Source organism: Fusarium vanettenii, assembly GCF_000151355.1.
Source record: "Fusarium vanettenii 77-13-4 chromosome 3 genomic scaffold NECHAsca_2_chr3_3_0, whole genome shotgun sequence".
In the NCBI taxonomy this organism is placed as follows: domain Eukaryota; kingdom Fungi; phylum Ascomycota; class Sordariomycetes; order Hypocreales; family Nectriaceae; genus Fusarium; species Fusarium vanettenii.
The window spans coordinates 1,351,392-1,373,036 of NW_003315880.1; the positions used below are offsets into that span (position 1 = coordinate 1,351,392).

The window sequence follows — 21,645 nt, forward strand, 5'->3', positions numbered from 1 at the left end:
CTTATACCATTTATCTATAAGATCCTTCAAGACCTTCAAGCACTCGCTATCGTTGCATTTCGGAGCCGACTGTGTCCTATACTGTCCACATCTCGACCTACTCGGCCAAGCAAAGTTGCCCCGATACCCTTACCTGACACGACGTCTACCTCCACGTCTACCTCTACTTCTACGACGGCCTCCATTGGCACCAAAATACACCTGATCAGAGTTCGTCGCCAAGAATCTTCGGTAAACGTCACCGAGATCTTCCGAAAAGAATGCCAAATGAATATCCCATGCCCCTATCTTACCCCAATCCATCTCTGGGCCAGATGGCGATACTGGAGGAACAAAGAGGCGGAGACATGGGCTCGACAAGAACTATTTCTGGACTACGGAAGCATTCTGTTACTGGACCTCGACAGGCGGTCCTCGTAATATCGTAAGACACATGGGGATCTCGGTTGGAAGTTCTTACTAATCATCTCAGTCTGCTCACAGGATTGCTCTTCTCGAGTCTCGACACTTCCATCGTCTCAACTTCTCTCGTTACCATCTCGCACGATCTCAATGACTTTGTTAATGCACCATGGATTGTCCTGGCCTACCTTTTAACTTATATGGGTAAGTTCCATGGGCGTATATCTGGGAACAAAGGTCGTCTGACAAACGTCACAGGATTCGCAGTTTGTGTCTCGAAACTCAGTGACATTTACGGGAGGCGCAACATGCTCGTGGTGTCATGGGTCTTCTTTGTTGGTTTCTCACAAGGTTGTGGATCGGCTACCAGTATGACGGCTTTGTACGTAGCCTGTTCGATTGTGCCATGGTCATCAGCTGACGAAGCTCAGGATTGTATGCCGAGCCTTCCAGGGAATGGGGGCTTCCGGCTTGTACAGCTTGACACAGATCGGTCTGGTAGAAGTTGGACCCTCCCACCGGCCGAGCTTGATCGGGGCCATGATTGGAGCCACTCTCGCAGTTGCCTTTGTGCTAGGCCCTATTATCGGCGGTGCTGTTTCTCAGCTTTCGGATTGGAGATGGTTGTTCAATATGAAGTAAGTGGTGGAACCCCTTGCTCAGAGTCTTATCTGACAAATGCAGCATCCCCTTTGGCCTTGCGACGATCCTCGCTATCACGAACCTATGGCCACATGAGGACGTAGCACACATCTTTTCTTGGAAGGCATTTACCAGCATCGACTTCATCGGCAGTGCAACACTCCTCAGCAGCTCTGGATTCTTGGTGTTTGCCGTTCAACAGGCCGGGTCGCAGACATTTTCTTGGGGAAGCCCAGAGATCATCTCGGCCCTGGCCATCTCAGGTGTCAGCTGGATCGTGTTTGTGTGCTGGGAGGTGTTCCTAGAGACGAAGCCACACCGTCGCATCGAGCCCATATTCCCTATACGGTTAATGTTGCGACGAGTGTACTTTGCGGGGTTGCTGTAAGTGATATTCGGCTCTATTTGTCGAGACAGCTGCTGACGCTCGAGTAGCGTGACCATGTTTACAGGCTTCCCATACATTTCTCTCTCGATTGTCATTCCCGAACGATTTCAAATTGTCAACCGCGAAGGAGTCCTTATGGCAGGGCTACACATTCTCCCTTTACTGGGTGCCTGTGCTATAGGATCGTTTCTAGGGGGCGCAATATCCAGCAAGAAGAACAACACATCTTTTACTCTACTGGGTGCATCATGCCTTCAGCTGCTTGGTGTTGGGCTAATGTCGACGATGACTAGGCCTGACGGCTACGTCAAAGCTCAGTACGCCTTTCAAGCCATTTTTGGACTGGGAGTTGGCCTGTCATTCTCTGCAGCTACCATCATGACAAGTATCCTTGCTGCCGAACGTAGCGAGCTTGCTTCTGCCCAAGGGGCTGTGGCGCAAGCTCGAGTACTGGGAGGCTGCATTGGGCTGTCGATTTGCACCGTCATATTCAACTCGCATGTCAACAGATATCTCCAGGAGCATCTCACCTCGACGCAGCTCGAAAACCTGCATCGCTCACCATTGACAAGTCTGCACCTTCCGATGGGCCTTCAGGACCTGGTCAAACAAGTTTATGCCGGTGCTTTTGCCGAAGAGATCAAAATCATGATGCTCGTCTGCGCTGTCATGGTGGTGATATCTCTGTTCACCTTGGAACGGCGCCCTGAGCCCCTGGAGCGGTTGACAGCCTTTCCGAAGGATGAGCTTTCTTCAAGGCGAGGGAGTGACTCAGCAACAGAAATGACTGACATTTCCAGCGCTGAAAGATGTGTCTAGCGGATACGCTGATCTATCCAACACTCTGCTATGTTTCTACTAGCTAGCATGCGACAAGAAGGTTTTGATGGACTTTTGGGCGGCGCTATGGAGGCGTTTCGAGCATTATATGGCGTTACTATACTATCTATGCTGGGATGGCGACGCAACAACAGCAGGATTTTGGTGTTGGTCATGGCGGTGGATATGGATCATTATGGGGTCGATACGAACGAGAAGCAGTTGGAGTTGATTTGACGATTCATATTTCTTGGTTGCTTTCTTGTTGGCACTGGATGGGATGGGATGGGATGGTCAGAATGCGGAATGTTCCCGGAGTCGATGATACCACCCTTCATGGCCAACTTCTTGGCACAACTTTCATTTAGGCAGAGATTACAAATGCTCAAATATGAAACATGGTCCAGGTTGCTCAAGTGAAGCCATACAGTGCCACCTCGTCTCTGATGACAGGCAAGTCGAGCCAGAGAGGCAACCAGACATCTACGCCCCTGAAGTGTGAGAGTCATGTCATGACTCGTGTATCACTGTAGCACTCTCATATTGCACCATGATACCGCTATGAATCATCTGGCCGTGGAAAAAGGACCATGTTGCGACGGTGTGACGGGGCTGTCTTGGGCCTGAGTCGTTCTAGGCACGACAAACGAGGGGATTCGAGAGACCTTGTGATGAGACTGCTGGCACGAGTCGCAACAATATGAGACGATGGGGTTGCTCAGGCTGTGTCTGTAAGAGAATGAAGTGAGCTCTTGTCTGTCGCAGTTGGAAGATTCCACAGACCAGCATTCGAGAGTCTGATTCGAGAGGGCTCCAGGCTTTCTGCCTGGCTGTTGGGTGTCACCCACCTCTACGCCACTGCCAGCGAGACCTCTCATCTGTCATCTGTCTGCTAAGCATGTCGTGTGACGCACAGGGTATCGAGATCTGGCAGGCAGGCAGGTAGGCTTATGCAAGATGGATGCGGCGACATGGGTGTCCTCTCTGCTCCCTTTGGCTAAAGGTTTGGGTTCCGCAGCTCGGTGGTAGATCTAGCTTGACGTATTTCTCGGTGGCGACGGTCGGTTTCTTCCCCAAGTTTACTCGGCCGAGGGAATGTACCGATCAGTCGTGAGAGGTGAGGGTAGAACTGCACCAGAGTTGGGTTAGAGTAAGTTTATTTTCGATCAAAAGAATATTCATTCTCAGTCTTTTCGACCGGTCATTCATCTCTGGGTCGTTGCCTTGGTCACGAGCGGGCTGTCGCAAAAGTCTCTCTTCATCGGTCACCCCTTTTCCGGCACGACCACTGTCCTCGCGCATGCCATTTGGTCATCATGGTCCGTACGTACCGTGGACCAATCTTTCCTAGCATTTTAATCCCGATATTTTCTTATGGCGTAACTGTAGCATGACTCTGCTTCCCGTTGATGTTGCTATTGCTGTCGTAGTGATGGTGGTTCTTGTTGCCCGCTGGCGGGGCGACTCGGCCCTGATCGACGCGAGAGGTTTACATGGAAATTCGAGGAATCGTAATACGGATCTCAGATCCATTCGTAAGGTTGAAGCAAATAAGCTTATCCCAAGGAGAGTAAGTTGGGGCGCAGTGTCATTGAGGCTGCGCTTGATGCATCATACAAACTGATCTGAGCCTGGAAGTTCCAACAGACCTTGCTCTTCCTCCTTCGCGCAAATTGTAAAAGCTTCCGTGGAGGTATTTGCCTGGATATACCTAGGTTTAGATGATTCCAAGGTCAGTTTGACGATGCAAACTGCACCATAGGAAACCCGATGTTTGATGATGACCTCATTGTTGGCATCTAATCCCTATCAAACGCAAGCCTAGCCAAACAGTATTAACACCAAACAGGCAGAGCACTACCTATGCGACTGCCCGTTTTGCAAAAACGAATTGGAATCACGTGGGGGCCGTTCAACAAAACGTTGACAGTTGGAAAACTCAACTTACACCTCAACGCCGTAACCTTCATCAACAAGGTTCCCGATTGCGAACAACGGAAAACTTTAACATGCACATGTTTTCTTGTATTTGTTTGTTTTCCCATCTGTTGGGGAGCCTTATTGTCTTCAGAACCCGTTTTCTCTCTCAGAGATTTATAAATTCGCTCCTTCCCTCCCGCTCCTCGGTCTCTCAACTTCTCCTCTTCATCATCTTCCTCACATCAACCTCACCCCTCTCTCGTCGACTATGGCGGTACTGAGCCAACATCCAAGCCCAGTTGGTGCCTTGGATACTCAGTATTCATTACCACCACGGGCCTCGATCTTCTGGCTCAGTTCCCACCAAGGGTCGGACAGATTATCAACACATCATAGCATCATGCCTTGATACTAACACAGTGACCTTTTTTGAACATTTTACTACCGAGCAGAAGAGTCACACCTAGCCACATCGTTATGAAAGGTTAAGCCTCTCATAGGAACTACTCTAGCCTCCATATGAGAAACAAGAGAAAGTTTTCCACCTTTCCACCTTCTCAAGGCTGCAGTCTCTCAACACGATGTCTACGAGAACCACAGTCAATCGGTCGTATGACCCTGACGAGCTTGAAAAAGCAGCCGCTGCTGCCATTACCGCCGACTATAGGGACCAGTACCCTCTTCCTCGTCCTCTCTCTTTTCTAGAACAGAGCCAGATCGTACGAAGCACAGCTCCCAATCGACCACATCGACACAACACTACCTCTTAGCTGCCAGCGAATAACGCTCAAGGGAAAACAATACATCGAATTGGCCATATTGGGCTATGAGGCGTTCCTCGCAGCATCAGAGAGCCTAGGGGCATCCATCTCAAGAGCTCAGGCGCTTCGTACGACACGATGAGTTACCGAAGCTCGAAACTACAGGCCTCTTCGCCGGCCAAGCCCCAATGACCAGCCTGTCGAACCCTCCTTGACAGGATGGGACATTGACCCATCCCTGGATGGTTCCAAGGCGCTGTTGAGCCCTATTGCTTTTTGTACCGACAGCCAATCGACCTACCTATCTAGCCCTCTTCAACTACCTTCTTCAGACTTTCTTTGGCAGTAGAGGTTACTGGACCTCTCGGCGGGTGTAAAACTGCTTGAACCACCTGTACGAGAAGCATCCCTTTCCACGTTCGAATGGTTTCTGCAATTTCTCAACACAATGGCAAGAACTACAATCGATCGGTGGTGCGGCGCTGTCGCCGTCACTCGGCAATCGTCGTCGATCAGACAGTATCGGTTCAAGCAAAAAATGGTATATTATATCTGGACCAGCCAGACTTGAGGCCACCAAAAAGACTCCGACCATCGTCCACCTTAGGTATCTCATCGACACAACCAAAAACCCCAACACTTGCTCCAAAAATACGCCGTCCTCCCCCCCTTTCTCCCTCTAAAGTCGTCTGGCGACCGCCGGACCCTAGACATACTGGATCTACGACGGGTTTCCATGCACTGTTGTCGCCTCCTTTTGGTCGACGAGACAAACAACCACAGCATGGCGCATGCCAAAGAAGCTCTGATATATAGAGCCGTTGATGTTTGGGGGTGAGGTCGTTTCGACTCATCAATTCATTGACCACAAGTACGCCACTTTGGGCATCCGATCTGGTGAGGGTGATATGGTTGATTTGGTCGCCTTGCGTATATGTTTAGCACCATGATAGACGGTTGGTGTCGACATTCCAACTTCGCAGGATCCGACGAGAGACACATTGCCAAAAAGTCGGACGGCAGCTACAACAAGCCTTCCGCCACAGACCTGGCCGCGCATACTGAGTAGTTGAAACGCCAGCAGACTGCCTACCTAGTCATCACCCGTCAAGTCCACCAGTTCCGCCTGAAGCTGTGCCCTAGGGTCTTCCCCCTCGTCGTCTTCGGGTTCCTTAATAGGGTCATCCCCGTCCGAGTCCTGTCCGGAGTAGTTAGGACCTCGTCATCGGTGGTGCTCTGCTCTGATTCTTCGGCAACGAAGTCTCTATCTGTATCTCTCATGGGCTGGTCGGAATCGCTGATGAATTCTTTGTCGGGGGCCTCTTTCTCTGGGCTTGCTTCATCCTCACTGTCCTTTTGGCTCCCTGTGCCGCTTCGCTCGCTCACAGGAGGCTCAGCGTAGTTTGCCGTGTTCCTCGGACGATCACTACGAGGGCGTATAGGAACCGCTCTTCCCATGGCCCATTCTCCCCTGGCTCACCGGAACCCTCTGTCGAGATCTCTGCGCGACTTCATCTCCCCCTTGTCATTCATCCGGCGGGCACGTCTAGCGGGCCATCGCTGAGGAACTTCGATCGGCTTCAGCCGTCCCCTTCGAACCCATCGCCGATCGTCGACTGCCCCCGTGGGCAAAAAATGCTGAAGCACCTCGATCCATCATCCGCCGAGGTTGCATCCCCTCGTCACAAACCATGAAGCAGGACCATGGAGATATTATAGACACGGGGGAGAAAGTCATGTGCTGCTTGGGGCGTTAGTTACACATCTGAACACATCCGAGCAAGAGAAGACTTACCATATCACAATGACGTCTCCGACTCCTGACCAAGAAGACAGGTGCTTCCGGCTCCAGTCTGTTCCAGCTCTCACCCCTCCAGCCAGAAGAGTCTGGGGTCGAAATGTCGAGCCTCACCCCCGAGGCACCGACACGCAGATTCAGGTGGCCGACTTTTCACTTTGGAAGAGGCGACGACACTCTGTTTCTGCGACACCTCCTTCTTTCCGTCTTGTTTTCACGCGTCTATGATCTCCCTGTAGAATGCGCAGCCGTCGACGCCGCAGTGCTTTGTCTCCAACCATGCATCCCCACGCCGGCTCCCCCTGTTCGCTGATTGAGCAGAACGATGTCGCTCCCTTGCCTCTTGACAGAGGTCGCTGACGTCGTTCTTGTGGTGCTCCATCTGGTGCACCACAAACTCTCCTAGTTCTCGGAGGTCACCTTTTGTGATCTGCTCCTCCTCATCGATACGTCCAAAAATGGAGTCTCGTCGAGGAGGGGAGATCGCCACCGCCTGAGTCCAACAAACGTACGTGTTTCGGCCATGGTGCGGCTCAGACACGAAACGATACGCTGTCGGCTCTAGGAACCAGTTATGCGATCCCCGGACCACACCCTTGCCGCCGTTTGTAACTAGTGTCAAGAACACTAGATACTTCTCCTGCCCAGACTTGGCTGTACCCCAGTAAAGATATCTCCTCTGGCCCGGCCCGTACAGCTCGTGCGTCGTGCAGAGAAACACAACGTCACCGCGCTTCAAACGCTGGATCGGTATTTGTTCTCCCGACAGCACGTGTCGTTCGAGGTTGAGGTGTGTGTACTGGCTGTCTCTGCAAGCTGCGAGAGCCGCCCGTATCACACGCTCATCCTCGGGGTTGTCCATATACTTTAGCCTAGGGTATTGTACTTGAAGACTGGGAGGCGGGACAAGGTGGCGTGTGCCTTGGCTCCAGACGTTCAACTCTTCAGGTCGTGGCGACTCGTCCTCATTCGACGAGCGTCCGCTTCCCTTCGAGGAACTTGGTCCTGTCGGATCTAGCTTTGTCGCTTCCGACCCGGGACATGTCGTTGATTTGCGACTTACTTAATCTCAGCCAGGTCTTCTGCTTGGGCTTTGTCCGTTGCTTCTCCATGGCTTGTTCGCCGTCTCAAAGATTCTGCACGCCGATCGAATTGCTTTGTGGTTTGAGCTGCCAACTGCTCTAACCCAAGAGGGAAATGGTTCGTCGTTTGTTCCAGGGGAGTCAAGGTTCCTTTCTCGGCCGGCGAGAATGGTCTTGACTTCCGAAACTGTCGGATATGGTATGCGTCTGTTTGCGAGAATCTTTGATCGGTGCTTTGGAGGGTATCTTGAACCCGACTCTTCGGCATTAAGAGAGGTGGCTTGTCGTAACTCTGAAGATTGTAGAAGTTGAGTACGAAGGTCGCATATATATATTGAAGATCGGGATGAACAAGAGAACTTGAAAGTCCCGCTTTCAAATACTTCTTGTGATCGATTCCGAGAATATCGTAAAGGATAACACATATATATATATATATTTGTGCTTTGGAGGCTGCCGACAACTGTGACGGAAAATGGAGACAGTTGTGCCGGTCTGAGGCAAAGAATCGTTAGACTCCTTGTCTTGTCTTTGAGATATCGGAAAGAGAAACAATGAGGCTTACCGTTCTGATTCAAGATATGCGATATGGTTTGGAAGTAGCTTTTTTGTATTGAGAGAAAGGTGTCAGGAAAAGCTATCATCGAGTTGTGGTGTTCAGATGATTGCAGATGTTGGGTGGAAGAGAAGAATTAAGATCTTGGCTATTTTAACATCAGTGTTCAGAAAAAAACCACTGATCAATAACAAACAATGGCATTGTCTTTTGTTTACTAGGAAATACTTCCTCATTGGTAGTTAGATGGCGACACTGGCTATCACCTGGCGAAGCTAAATCACCACATGGCACCTCAGTAATAGCAATACTTTGCGATAGAAGTATTATTTATCTAAACTTGGGAAATTATTAAATGGCATTATTCTTTCTTGATCATTCACTTGGCTACCTTTAAAGCTCTAGAAGTGCAATATGGGAGTAATTCCCCTGGCCGTGTTGCGCACCCACAGTGCCCGCAGGCTACAAGACATTCGCGATATCATGTTGTTGCGAAGGGCCCGCTTCGTTTTGGGCGAATTTAATACATTAACAGCTATTGAAAATCTATCGAAGGTGAACATCTTCATACATTCTTTGGCATTCAGGCCCATCAGAACGCTGTGCCCTATGCTCTCACGCTCCCTCACGTCAGATTCTTCGACACATTCACAACAGGTCTTCATGATCCAGAAAGTCCATCTTTGACAGCCTCGTCTTCCCCACACATTATCCTCGGTCTAGACGTACAGAGCGTGACATGCCGAGCGAGTTGTTAAAAGGGGGATGAAGTGGCTAGGTTGGGAACTGGGTTTGACGAATCATGTCTCTTGGGCATGTGGCACAACTCAAAGAGATAGAATCACACCATACTTGTGTCAATCAGCTAATACAAGTCCATCCCTCTGCTGCCACTCAGCCTTTTACTGGCATCTGTTCGAAATATGTCAAAGCCTTGAGAAACCTTTGAGCAGCGCCCTTTGCTTCGAGCTTCAGTCTGCTCTTTTCTGAGCAATCAGGTGTCAATTGCCATTGTCCGGGTCACATCAGCCCTAACTGGCAAGTAAAAGGTGTCTAACCTCCATCTTATATCACAGAGTCCTTCTCCTCCAACACATCTCAATTCTTCCGGGAGCTCCAACTCGTATCTTGGTTACGGCTTCATGGTCACTTGCTTGTCTTCCATGGGCTTGAGATCATCATTGACACTAACACGCCCATACCTAACGGAGCGTCTCATTCCGCAGGTCTTAATCCCTAACGCAAAGGTCCCTTTGACTTCTCCTCAACCTTGCCCCGCACTGAGCCTTGGCCTCGGTGCAAAAGTGCACAGGCATTGTCTTCACCATGTGCCTAGATCCCAGCGGCAGGCCCGAGCGCAACAAGCATGTTGTTTTGAGAACGAGGACAGGCGGTGCTAAGTGGCGCACAGCCATGTGAGCGCCTGAACTTGTCACATGCAGTCAGTACATCCACGAGGTCAGCCACGATATCGCCAAGTGCCGTTGGTGAGAGTTTCCACAGCCTAATGACACCAACAGCCCGGACAATGGTAAGCCAGACACCAAGCAATAAGCTGAAGCAGAAGTGCGTAATGACCACATCGTGAAGAGATCTTGTTTATTTCTTATTTATTTGTCTTCATCTATCCCATCTCTTTGTCTCATCTCACCCCCACATCTCTCAAGCATTGTCAATACCACCAATAGCCTGAGGCTTAAAGTAAATGGTCAAGACACCCTGAACGCCCAGCGTCTTGACAGTCGTCTTGAGGTCGCTGTGAGCCTTGCACTCCTCGTCGTAGTACTTCATATCCTCCATGCTGGCAAACTCGGTCTTGGAGACAAAGTGGTATCCCTGAGATCGGGCATCTTCATCGGCGGCACCGACCACCATGGACAGGATATAAGGCTTGCCGTCCTAGAAGAGGAAGCAGTTAGTGACGGATCTGTGAGGGGAGTGACTTGTGAGCTCACCTTTTGCTGGTTGGCACTCAGCTTGTTGTACTGCTCCAGAAGAACGGCCCGGTCAGCCTCGCTAGGCATCTTGAACATGGTGATTCGGTGGACACGGTTCGCCATCTTGGTGGTGTAGAGTCTCGCTCGGACCTGGGATGAAGTGGATTGTCGGATCAGAGGGGAAACTCTGAGGAGAAGCCTTGGGTTCATATATGTTCAAGATAGGGAGGTAGGTACAGTAACAGATCAGCCAACGGTTGCATGCGGGTTAAAGGTGAGTGTGAATAACCATGGATTGTGTGGTTGCATGGCAGGCATCAAGTTCCGCCCCCCTCGGGGGTTGAACAACCGATCCCATGCTTTGTCATTCAATCATCGCGGGGTCAACTTGTACTCCACCTTTTCTCCTCCCTGTCATCTTCTTCCCCCACAACAGCTTCATTCATGTCCCTGACTACCCAATAACGACGTCTCAATAGCATAGCCGTCATTCTCAAGCCAAGCTTCAAGTCCCGAGCTCCGACTAGGCCCGGCTCTAGACGGCAAACGAATGATTGCCGTGGCATCAGCACAGCGGAATTGACAACCGTTTATCCCAAATCTCGGCTTTGTTCGCTGTCTCTATTATACACAGAATAAACTCCAACCCCCCAGGGTTAGGATACCCCAGCATTACCAGATGAGAACAACCTTGCTCATACCTAGGTACATACGCCGCAATCAATGTCCGTCGCTGTTTCATTCATGGACTCTTCCGGCCCCGAATTATTCCCCCAATCGAAGCCAACCCTGCCCTGTCCTGCACATCAACTCCATGACACAAACTGCCCTTCATCCAACACAACATCCCGCTCCTCGCCGCCCTTCCATCTCACACATGGTACCATCTCCGTTCTCTCCCCAGTCATGACTTGCACGTCCGCATCATATTTATCCCATATTGTCATGGCCGCCAACACCACCTGAGGGCTCGGATCCCAAAGCATCACCTCCCGCAGCCCACGCCGGAGTGCCTCTTCCATTGCTGCCTCCAATACTTCAACTACCAGTCTGTCCACATTGTTCAGGCGCGTCATAAATAAACGTCCTATCATGAGCCGGCTGTTCTGGAAGTCGCGGGTCCACCATGCTGCTACCTCTGTTGCCCCCTCGAGAATCGAAACCCCATGATACTAAATGTGACTTTGACGCAGTTTGTAGGCGAGTAAGGCGGAGCGGTATAGGTGCCGTCGGGCCAAAAACGCGCTGGGTAGAAGTTGGACGTGGGTTTTGGGGCCTTGAGCCTTGGAGAGACGCAGCTTGCTGATGTTGACGTCGCAATTGGCAATGTTGCAGACTTCCCGGAATGTGAGAAATTCCAATTTCTCACATTCAGACCCAGCGCAAGCCCGGAAGCGCTCAACATTGATGGTCAGCTGGGTCGCTGTGACAGGCTTCCACCCCAGCTCTCGGTACCAGTTCAAGGAACCATTACCATAGATGACGGTAAAGTCAATATCCAAATCGTCCCGCTCATCAAAGTGGTCTTGTACTCTCTTGAGGAGCAGCTTGGCGAAGCCGCGGCCGCGGTATTCGGGATCGGTAAAGATTTCGGATATGACGACAGCACCAGTCATCCTCACGCCCTTGCCGCGGCTCGCGATTGCGTCGCGGAGATGTGTTGCGCAGCTCGAAATGATACCCAAAGGATCGTCGGGTTTGCGGAGTGCCCAGATCTCAAAGGCGGAGGCTTCTCCTGGAATAGTGCTCAGTCTGAAATGAACATCTAGGAAGTCTGTTGTCGAGAGCGGCCCAGCCCAGGCCATGGCATTGTTCTCGTAGTGCCGCAGGAGGCGTACATCATCGAGGCGTTCAAAGATGAGTTCATCGTGCAAAGGACCTGGCGGCATGTCAATTCTCTTCTAGATGGGAGGCATCGGGACGGTTCGAGTTATCCAAGCCGTGGGATAGTAATGAAGGACAAGCCTGAAGATAAATAGAAACGCCGCGACTAAGTCTTCAAGCCGACGATAAGAGTTGTTAACGCAGTAATTCAATGAGTGAGTGAGTAGCACCAAATGAAAAGGAGAGCAGAATAGTTGAGTGGTTGTGAAGCAGGCAAGAGTTGGCAAAGGGTTTCCCTTTCTCGCAGTAGGCACATCCTAGCCCTCCTTCCAGAAGTGAGATGTGAACAAAGGAAAGTGATATTGCAAGTAATCATCTCCAGTGCAACTTCCCTCCATGCTAGTCATTTTCAGTGCCGTCCACTCGGTTTGTACATGTAGACGTGAACGTAACACGGGCAATGATGCTCACTCTTGAACATGAGCTCCCAGACCATCACGAATCATAGGCAATAAACAATAAGCTAAACACTCCAACAATGATAAGTTCATCATGTCACCTTATAGAACCCTCCCTTGTAACATGTTACCAGTCATGACCCTTTTGTGTTTCCCGTTTTCCGCCCCAACTCCTTCGCTAACACCCAATTGGATGAGTTCTAGACAAGCAAACCCACGCAAACATCCTTTTATAGTCCGCATACCTAGGAATAAACAACTTCAAACATGACGGCTACCATTTCCTGCCACGGTTCCATCCGTGTTGGCCATGGCCTGGCCGTTCTGGCCCGACTGCAGCTCTACAAGTCGACGCCACAGCCTCTCAACCAACTGGGGCAGCGGCTCGCTGAGAACGGGGAAGTTTTGTCGCAAGATATTTCGAGCATGTGACAGGGCGACATCGCTGTTCAACAATGGCTCTGTCTGGAGACGTAGGCCTGCTGGAAACGTCAAGGCTGGTGTGCCTTGTCCGAGCTCGAGAAACGCTCTCGACTCCCTCGTTTCTTGTCCATTGAGTAGCACATGGTCGTCCGCAATCCCTTGGCCGTTTGTTGAGCCCGGAGCTGACATGATGCCGTACGCCCACAGGGTAAGGCCAGCAAAGTAGACAGCCATTGAGTTGAACCCTTGCAGACTTGTTGCTTTACACTCCTGTGCATGGCGGAGTACCTGCCCAGCGTGCCATGCGGCATGGCGAGCTTCTGGTCCTGAAAACCAGGTGGTCTCCAGTGTTTGTGCCGCTCTCCGGGACCCTCCCTCCCCGTTGTAGCCAGCGAGTCGGTGCAGTTCGTCAAACGAGACATGGAGTGCCATCATCAAGAGCTCACAAAACAGCAAGAGCTCCGGGCTGAACGTTTGCAGCCCCTGAGCTTGGTTGGAGAAGTTCACCAGCCTGCTATACAGATCTTCGTACAAAGCATTAGTCCAAGCTGGAGAGCCGGTACTGCGTCGATCCGGGTTGCTGTGATACGTGACAGCATCGCGATAGATCCAAATCTGGCCCCACATCCCCGAGAGAGCGGCCATGCAACAGAGTTCGATATCGACACAGTCGTTGGGCTCGGTGATGAAGGACATGCAGTCTCTCACATCCAGGAGTCGCGGAATGCCTACAGTTGTGGACCTCTTTACCGAGTGCAGCTCCCGCCACTGTTGTGAGCTTGGGGCCCTCCAAAGATCAGCCGCCGCCGGTAGGGTAAAGTCGAGTTCGTTGTATGCCATGTTTGAACTCCTCCATGAAACAATTGAGGATTGCGCATCATGAATGAACAGGCGTATCATCAACCTGAACACGGTCAGCAAGTATCAAGCATAACGGGAGCAGTGGCCAGACCTTTTGTAGGACTCAATCATAGCAAATTGCTGCCATTTCAACTCCAAGTCTCCAGGAGAGTCTCCTGCACTTGGGATATAGAGGGCCGAGTCTGACGAAAAAGAAATCCTCCCAGTTCCTCGCACCAGCTTTTCTTCGTTAGCCCGCTGACGGACAACCATGTTCAAGTGTTCAAGGCAGGCTTACTGTCAACACTTGCTGGGCAAAAGTCTGTGCCATTTCCATCTGACGATTAAAGCCACACCACTGCCCAATGTCAAGATGAAGCATGGACGCTTGGAGCAGCATCAGGGGTTTCGTTGTCGAATCAAAGGATTCCAGCTATCCTCGTTAGTTTGTCTTCGTCCAAGTCTATGTCACGCACACCAGCATAGTGGTATAGTACTATCAGAAAGAACTAAAAGATCGCCAGACTTACAAGACTGTTGAGGAGAGTTCTCAAGACCTCGTTAAGAGCAAGGCCGAATTGCCAGGTTGTTGGCGCAGATGTAGCTCCACTCGAGACGATAGCAGAGGTGAGTTCCAAGGTAGCTGTAGAAGTATCAAAAGAAGCCTTGTGAATGAAGGCATCCCGTTTCTGGTCTTGCTGGGTAAAGAACGTTTCAGTCAGGTAGCTCAAGGTTTCGGCCGAGGGAAATGTTGGAATCTGCCGCGAGTTCGAGATATCGGCGAGAACCATGGCGAAGAGGCCGTCACGAACAACTGACGACACTTTTCTCAAAGTAAAGGCCGAGGCGTCTGCATGGCCATTGATGTCTGGATCAGCCACCCAAGCTGAACGCTGGAGAGCCGCGTCTTCCTGAGCCATGTCTCTTCGAGGTTGACGAGATGAACGCTTTGTCCCATTTCCCAACCGAGGGCTTGGTCCATTCACATCTGATGTTGGAACAGTGAAGCCGCCAAAGTCCATGTCCCAGGAGAGTTCGATATCAGGAAGCAGTTTCCGCGGCACTGCAAAGTACAGGGTCTCATCAGGCGTAGCTTCCACACTTGGCGCACCGAGGAAGGATGAACCAGCATATCCAGCAGTATTATCGATCGATTGGACTTGGTGTGCGACAGCTGATTGTGACAGCGCATAGGCGGCATCGCCTGCCGTGAAAACCTGGTTGTCATTGCCTGTGGTCGAAGCCACCATTGAACTATCAGAAGGGGAAACTCCTGCTTGTGACTCCGAAGTTCTATATTGATTCCCACGCCTCGCCGGCATTTGACATGTTAGGCTCTTGTTGCGACAGCGACTACATGGCTTTTGGTCTTCGCACTTGGCCTTGGAGGCGGCGCAGTTCAGACAAGCTTCGGCAGCGCGATCGTTTCTTCGGATAAACGGGCGGTCTTTTGCAGCGCCATCTCGGTCGTGCGTGGTCTCGTGCCGCGTCAAAAGGTCGGCGCGGTTGAAGCGCTTAGGGCATCGGGAGCATTGGTACGGTCGGGCGTTCTCGTGCGACCTCAGGTGCCTCGTCAAGTGGTCGGCTCGCTCGTAGACGCGTCGGCAGATGTGGCATACGTGGGACGGCGACGAGGCGGACGCGTCGGACAACTTGCGCTTCGATGGTAAAGACGACGTGGTCTTCCGTGGAGTTTCTTGCTGCGACGGCTGCAGCGCAGAGTCTAGCTGTTGGTGATAGACCTGCTGTTGGTGGGGTTGCTTCGAAGGTGAGGCTGTCGGCAGCGAGTGCTGTAATTCGTGCTGATCCTGCGGTTGTGCTCGCTGCTGATCATGTCCCGGTGCTGCTAGGGCAAATAATGATGAAAGCAGCATATCCGAGCCGGCGGCATCGCAGAGGATGTCGATGCCGTTCTGCTCGGCGGCCGCCATCCTGAGCGCCCGCGGTGCGCAGACTAGACCGGGCCGTGCCGTGTGTTTGTTTCTAACTAGCGGGCGGGCCGGACAATGACGGTGCAATGGATGCCAGACAGACGGGGGTCCGGCCGCGGGAGCGCACAGAGGTTGACTGAGATCGGAGCGCGGCGTTGAGGGGATCGCGAGACAAGCCGTTGTGGTATTCGGAAGGGAGGGGGCGGGGGCGGGTGATGGGCGGACAATCAATCCTGGGGTCGCTTGTCCAGCCAATGACATCCCCGCGAATTGTCGCAGGAAATTAACGGTCCACTTTCCGGAGCCGGGCCAATTCAACGGCCGGGCGACCCTCGGCCGGGGGCTTTCAGGGGAGTGGGCACCCGACCCCGGAGGCCGGGCCCGAGTCCCCCATTGACCGAGTTCAGGCCGACAATTGCCTTTTATTCAGCTTGTTTGGCACGTCAGGAATTGCCTTCGGCTGTTTATCAGCACATCGCTACACAATTTGTCCTGCCTATCCTGGGTGGCTCGAAAAATACCTCGGGGATCGCCGGAGGGTGGTCGGTCTCCAGCTCGGGCTGCAAATGAGAGTTGACAGCTGAACTGACACCTTAAACAGGGATGACTTCTGGGTCCTCTGCATCTGATCTAAGTACGTACTTTTAGATCCTACCCTAGCAGCCTCGTTGCGTCATACGGGTCAGTTATCGAAGATTTCTTTCTGTTGGGCGCTACGCCGAGAGTCTGGAACCCGACTTCATCCACCACCTGTCTTGGGGTATTCGAGAGCCGCCATGGTGCCAAGAGGGCGAGTAATTGAAAGAAGACGAGGGATTCCACCATCAAACGCTCCTCAAAAGCTTCATTATCATTAATATCGCAACTAAATACTCCGCACATTATTTTTATCTCTACCCCTACACCGCTCACTGCCTGCCTCCAGGCTTGGCTCCCATCCCATCCACCGGCAAGCCTCGGGCAATTATCGCCTACGCTTGTCTTCCCGTACTCCGGTAAAGCCATGTGGTGACAGGGTGGCTGATGTGAGTTGATCGACTATGCACTTCAGCATCCTAGTAAGCCCGAGCGAGGACTTCAAAGAGTGCTGCTTTGGTCACCTGCCCATCAACCCTAGCACGTCCCTCTCCTTTGTAAATGATCATCCCTTGAAGAAGCTTAACCCTCAACCAAGACCAGCAAGGTCATTCAGGCCACATCTTCTTCCGCCTCGGCAGTCCCGTTTTGGTGTTCTCCGTCGACCTTTTTCTGAGGCCCTCCAGGGGCATCAGCCATGGATAAGTGACCCTGGTCACACCCACGGTTTTCTGAGACATTTGCTTGATGGCGCAAAAGCATCTTTAAAACGCCATTGTGCCAATCAGAATGCCCAGTTCGTTTGGTCAACTTAATTCTGTGGGATGACCTCGAACTCGCGGCCGCATCAAAGGGTTGTCGCGATCCCTATGCAATTCTTTTCATAACCCTTCCGTTTGGTCGGATGTTTTCTCGAATTGATATTGGAAAGGACGCGAGCCACCGCGCTGTGCCATGCCTGGCCAAGGTCTGGAGTTGTTTCGGCCCTGGCTCCATCAGGGCTTGTCGAGTTCTTGGCAACTCATGAACAACCGCAACTGTCGAGCTGTGTATCGTTCAGATGTCCATTCTCTGACATTCAAAAGACTCTAGAGACTTACCGTGGTCGTTAATGAGCCTCGTCACAACAGGGTGTTCCACAATATCCGCAACAACGACCAGGAATAACCCAAACTTCTTTCCCTGCAAGAGCACAGGTAGGGCATCGGGTTCCGGGTGCTTTGTGGGAGATGAAGCCACGAGCCACGTCCTCGTGTATATCCATGGCCGAGCAAGGAAGCCCGGACCGTTGAATAACTTGGTGTTCTGAAGGTTGCAACGTAAGAGGGAACGGGTCTTGTTCTTGGTTGCCAGGGCCCTGGTTGAGCGGCGAGGGGGCAAGCCGAGGATGTCTGGACAAGACCATGGTGCTTTCGGGAAGTTGAAGAGGATGAAGACAAGGTGACAGTTGGGGTGGACCCGGGATGGTATGGGATATAAGAGATGTCCGTGTCAAGAGACAATGTATCAGGAGGCTTGAGGAGGTCCGAGCTGGTTCAAGATGTGGGGGTTAGATGGGCTTTATGGTTTCCTGACAAGAGGTGTTGGAGGATGAGCCGAATATAGCGATGCCGTCTAGGAATGCCTTGGGAGTCCAGGAAGGGTATGGTCAAGGGGACGGAGCACAAAGGATGGGTATTGCTCGAGACAAGACAGGACAGGCACGAGTACAGTAACCCTAGGACAAGGCCAATGTGGGTTGCCATGCTCCTTGACGATCGGTAGGTATCCGGCCGTGGTGTCGTGTCGGGGGGCATGCTGGGGGCCGGCGACGGCGGCGGCAGTAGCAACAGACCTGTCATATCGACTTCTGCAAGACTCCAAGCTGTCATTACTTACTAGGGAGCTTTAGTGGCGCCGCCCTCGAGAAACACTGTGGACCACCCAGACGGGGGCGGGGTCAGTTTGTGTTTGCGTCTGGTTTTTCTGCGCTGCCTTCTTTCATTGCCTGGGAGCGTCTGGAGAATGCTGCCTCCGAGTCGGTCAGCAACCATGGATGCCTCTCTGGATGACACAAGTTGAGCGACGTTGCTTTTTCTTGTCCGAGGCCAACGGTCCGCCCTTCCAGGATGGATGCGTGTCCGTGTCGGCGTCCCACCGTAGGTAGTTGAATCGTTTTCTTGTGCCGCCTTTGACGTGTAATTAAACACTGGCCACTGCATTTTCCAGACTTTGTTGAGTGGCAAGGATGGAAGTGAGGACCGGACCGGCGATTAGGGCGCGGTGAGCGTGGACGGACGCCGGGGTGTGCAGTACTGCGAGGTGCGGTGCGGTGCGGTGCGTGGCCTGCTGCCCGGCGTTGACGCAGAGAAAAGCAAAGATATGACTGCTCGTCTCTGGGGGTCACGATGACCAGGAGCCCACGACGCTGACTTGTGGGCGAGGGAATTAATCATCCAGGGACTTGCTTGGGTGCGCAATCGACCGTCAAAGTAAAGGTACCCCTAGTCTTCTGGACGAGTGAGATTCGGGTTAGTCTGAGTCGCCGCGCAGAAGCCGCAGTCTGAGTCCAAGATCCCAGGGATGGAAATTCCCCTAAAACCGCGATCTAGGTAAACCCCAAGTTGCCCACAAACCACCCAATACCATTATAACCCCAGAACCTAGAAGCCAGGAAGGCACCGGGGCACTGGAATGACGGGACCCTGGTCCCTCCTCAGAGCCAGCTCCAGGGCCAGCACGAGGCCCCTCCGCCAGCCCACTGCAACCCTCCCTTGGAGCGATCGCCGGCGCATCGGGCTATCTCACCGACGTGCTGGAGCTGGCGCGATTAGGAGTGGAGGGCCACACATCCACAATTCCACATGGTGCCCTCAGGCATGGATTTGTACTCCACTTCCCATGTCTGTCGGGTCTTTATGCTGCCGTTGCGCCTTGTCCAGTACGCCTTTGCCTTCCTTTGTGAGCTGGAGCCGAAAATTATCGGGGTTTATCGCGGCAATTGAAGCCAGAAAGCAGAAAGGGGCTGGAATCAAAAGCTGAATGCCTATCCCGCTTCTCGGACGCTCGACCGCGGGACGACGGCGTGTCAGAGTGTCAGACGTGCAACTCGGTCGGTGGCAATGCTGTGTGGACGTTTCGCGGCATCCAATGGCTGGCTGGACCATCCCGCGGCTTCAACCAACGCCTGTCAGATACGAGCTGCGTCTGCGTGTAAGGCTAGCAGGTTTGGTAGACAATACTGGAAAACCGGCGTGGGACGGAGAGAAGGTTGATGGAGCCCGTCAAGGTCCATGAGGCCCGTGAATGGACAATCCATCCATGGAATTGTCAGCCTCTCAGGGGTGAGGTCTCAGGTATGAGGTATCAGGTCTCAGGATTCATGCTGGGTGCTGGATGCTTGTCGTCGTTGTGATGGGCTCCCATTTGGATGGGAGAGGAGGCTGCAGCTGGGATTGGCTGCATAGGTCCCATCGGCATCTGAGCCGCCAAGTGCCGCTGCGCGCCTGCCAGCCATCTGCCAGTTCTCCGGGCGAAGGAAGGTGCGCCTTGCTGCATGTAAGAGGCATGTGCTCCGTGCTCCGACTTTGGTGCACCCATCAGAAGACGCTACGTCCAGCTGCCCTTGTCGGATTGTGATGCCTTACCCATGACAGGCCAGGATTTTCATGCGCCTAGCTTTTGGCGGCTTTTGCTTTTTCATGAGAAATTTTGATTGCCGCGTCTGTTCAACTTTTCTTTTTCCGCTTCTTGCTCGTGTCCTGTCCTGTCCTACCATTCCGGTTTGGGACTGGCAGATGTCGTCCACCTCCGCGAAGGACTCTTTGGCGGGCATCCATCGTGTTGCAGCGTAGACTTACAGTAGTTTTCTGCGAGGCCTCGCGAACCAGCTAGCCACCTACACAAAAGACCTCGAACAAATCTGGAACTCTTCCAGTAACATGCTGTGAGCAGTCTATCCTTCCGCACTACAGAATTGTTTAGCGGCCGCTTCTACTGGTGTGAGCGGGTCTCGAGTCTCCGAAGCACTGGAAGATCCCATCCGTTCATCCACGGATGGATCTCTGCACACGACGGATTGGAAACTACGTAGGGGGAGGTGCGCTATCTATTTCGACTTACAGCGCAATGCTACTTACAGTACAGCGCATGCCTCCCTCGCTTTCATGCAGCTACCTACCTCCTACGTGTCTTTTAACCTTTCTAATTGACTCATAATGTGCCTCTGGGTGTGCTACTCTTGAGCCCCTCACGACTCAAGGAAGGGGCACCCCGAATAGCCCAGCCTGCTTGGGTAGAGTGTGACTTTGAAAAGGAAGGCGGCTTCTAAACAATCCTTCATTTTAGGAAGGCGCTCGACGTTCATCCACCCTGCATTAGTACCTATTATCCATCCACCTTCAACAACACTCCCCTCCAATATCTACCTGCTCAGGTGTCCATCGACTCCTCCGCCTTGCTCTGCACTACGTACGCCCAGATGCCATCTCGCTGCATCGCATCATATCGATCTCATCTCAAATCTGGAATTTCAATCCCCATCTTCTCCAAATTCCAGCCCCTCCCTCCCCTCCACTTCACGAAGCTGGCTGCTGGGTTTCAGGCACCCACCCAAACAAACCCCCACTCCTCCCTCGTCCCTGTCCCTCTCCAGACGTCTCTCATTCTCTCGGCGGCTCCCCCTTTCAAAGATGATTGCCCTGATGAAGAGTGACCCGGCTAAGACATTCGTTGCTTCTGTTTGGTCGATAGCTCGGTAGCGTTGCTTTTTTATTCACCGGCTTCACACAGCTCCCCAGTACTGACGCCATAGCCCATTAAACTGCAAAGGCGCAGCCAGGAGGGAGCTCTTCGGCCGAGCTTGCACAGCGTTTCTCGGGTATCTTGCCTGGTCGAGACCTTTTGCGGCGTCCAATGACCAAGCCATTGTTTCTGGCGACTGGACCGTTTCCACGCAGTTAATAGGGAGCTGCATCAGTCACTCGTTCGCGCCCCATTGATGCCGATGGCCATTCCTGCACTAGAAAGTCACGATCGAGCCGGACCCGAATTTCTGCCATGGTCCGCAGTTGACCAGAAGGAAATCCTTCCATCCTACGGGTTCGATTAGTTCACCACCCCAGAGCTCTATTTGACTCGCCCTGGGGTTAGCGAGCAAGGCATGCCCACAAAATACCAAACACTTTCAACACCCACAAGAAGGGCGCATCACCAACACTCCCCCCACTCTCTATCCAGGATAACCCTGGCTGTTCATCTCGGGGGCGCGATCTCATCTCAGAGCAAGCTCATTTGGTCCCAGCAACAGA

The 21,645-nt window shown here is 52.4% G+C and overlaps 4 protein-coding genes across 4 annotated transcripts; 1 reads left to right on the forward strand and 3 right to left on the reverse strand.

Annotated features, from left to right (window-relative positions):
* Nucleotides 1–260: 260 nt before the first annotated feature.
* NECHADRAFT_91828 (uncharacterized protein) lies at nucleotides 261–2,251 on the forward strand (the record flags this gene model as incomplete). The annotated part of the gene is made up of 6 exons (XM_003052518.1): nucleotides 261–424; nucleotides 500–606; nucleotides 661–784; nucleotides 834–1,040; nucleotides 1,087–1,428; nucleotides 1,480–2,251. 6 exons carry the CDS (start codon nucleotides 261–263, stop codon nucleotides 2,249–2,251), a joined length of 1,716 nt encoding a protein of 571 aa, XP_003052564.1.
* Nucleotides 2,252–10,030: 7,779 nt separating this feature from the next.
* Nucleotides 10,031–10,428, reverse strand: NECHADRAFT_77697 (uncharacterized protein; the record flags this gene model as incomplete). Its single annotated transcript, XM_003053024.1, has 2 exons — nucleotides 10,031–10,267; nucleotides 10,324–10,428. The coding sequence occupies 2 exons, from the start codon at nucleotides 10,426–10,428 to the stop codon at nucleotides 10,031–10,033; spliced, it is 342 nt and encodes a 113-aa protein (XP_003053070.1).
* A 1,049-nt stretch (nucleotides 10,429–11,477) lies between these two features.
* On the reverse strand, nucleotides 11,478–12,194 carry NECHADRAFT_77698 (uncharacterized protein; the record flags this gene model as incomplete). Its single annotated transcript, XM_003053025.1, has 1 exon — nucleotides 11,478–12,194. One exon carries the CDS (start codon nucleotides 12,192–12,194, stop codon nucleotides 11,478–11,480), a length of 717 nt encoding a protein of 238 aa, XP_003053071.1.
* Nucleotides 12,195–12,848: 654 nt separating this feature from the next.
* On the reverse strand, nucleotides 12,849–15,781 carry NECHADRAFT_91829 (uncharacterized protein; the record flags this gene model as incomplete). The annotated part of the gene is made up of 4 exons (XM_003053026.1): nucleotides 12,849–13,914; nucleotides 13,963–14,090; nucleotides 14,149–14,283; nucleotides 14,381–15,781. The coding sequence occupies 4 exons, from the start codon at nucleotides 15,779–15,781 to the stop codon at nucleotides 12,849–12,851; spliced, it is 2,730 nt and encodes a 909-aa protein (XP_003053072.1).
* Between the last annotated feature and the right edge of the window lie 5,864 nt (nucleotides 15,782–21,645).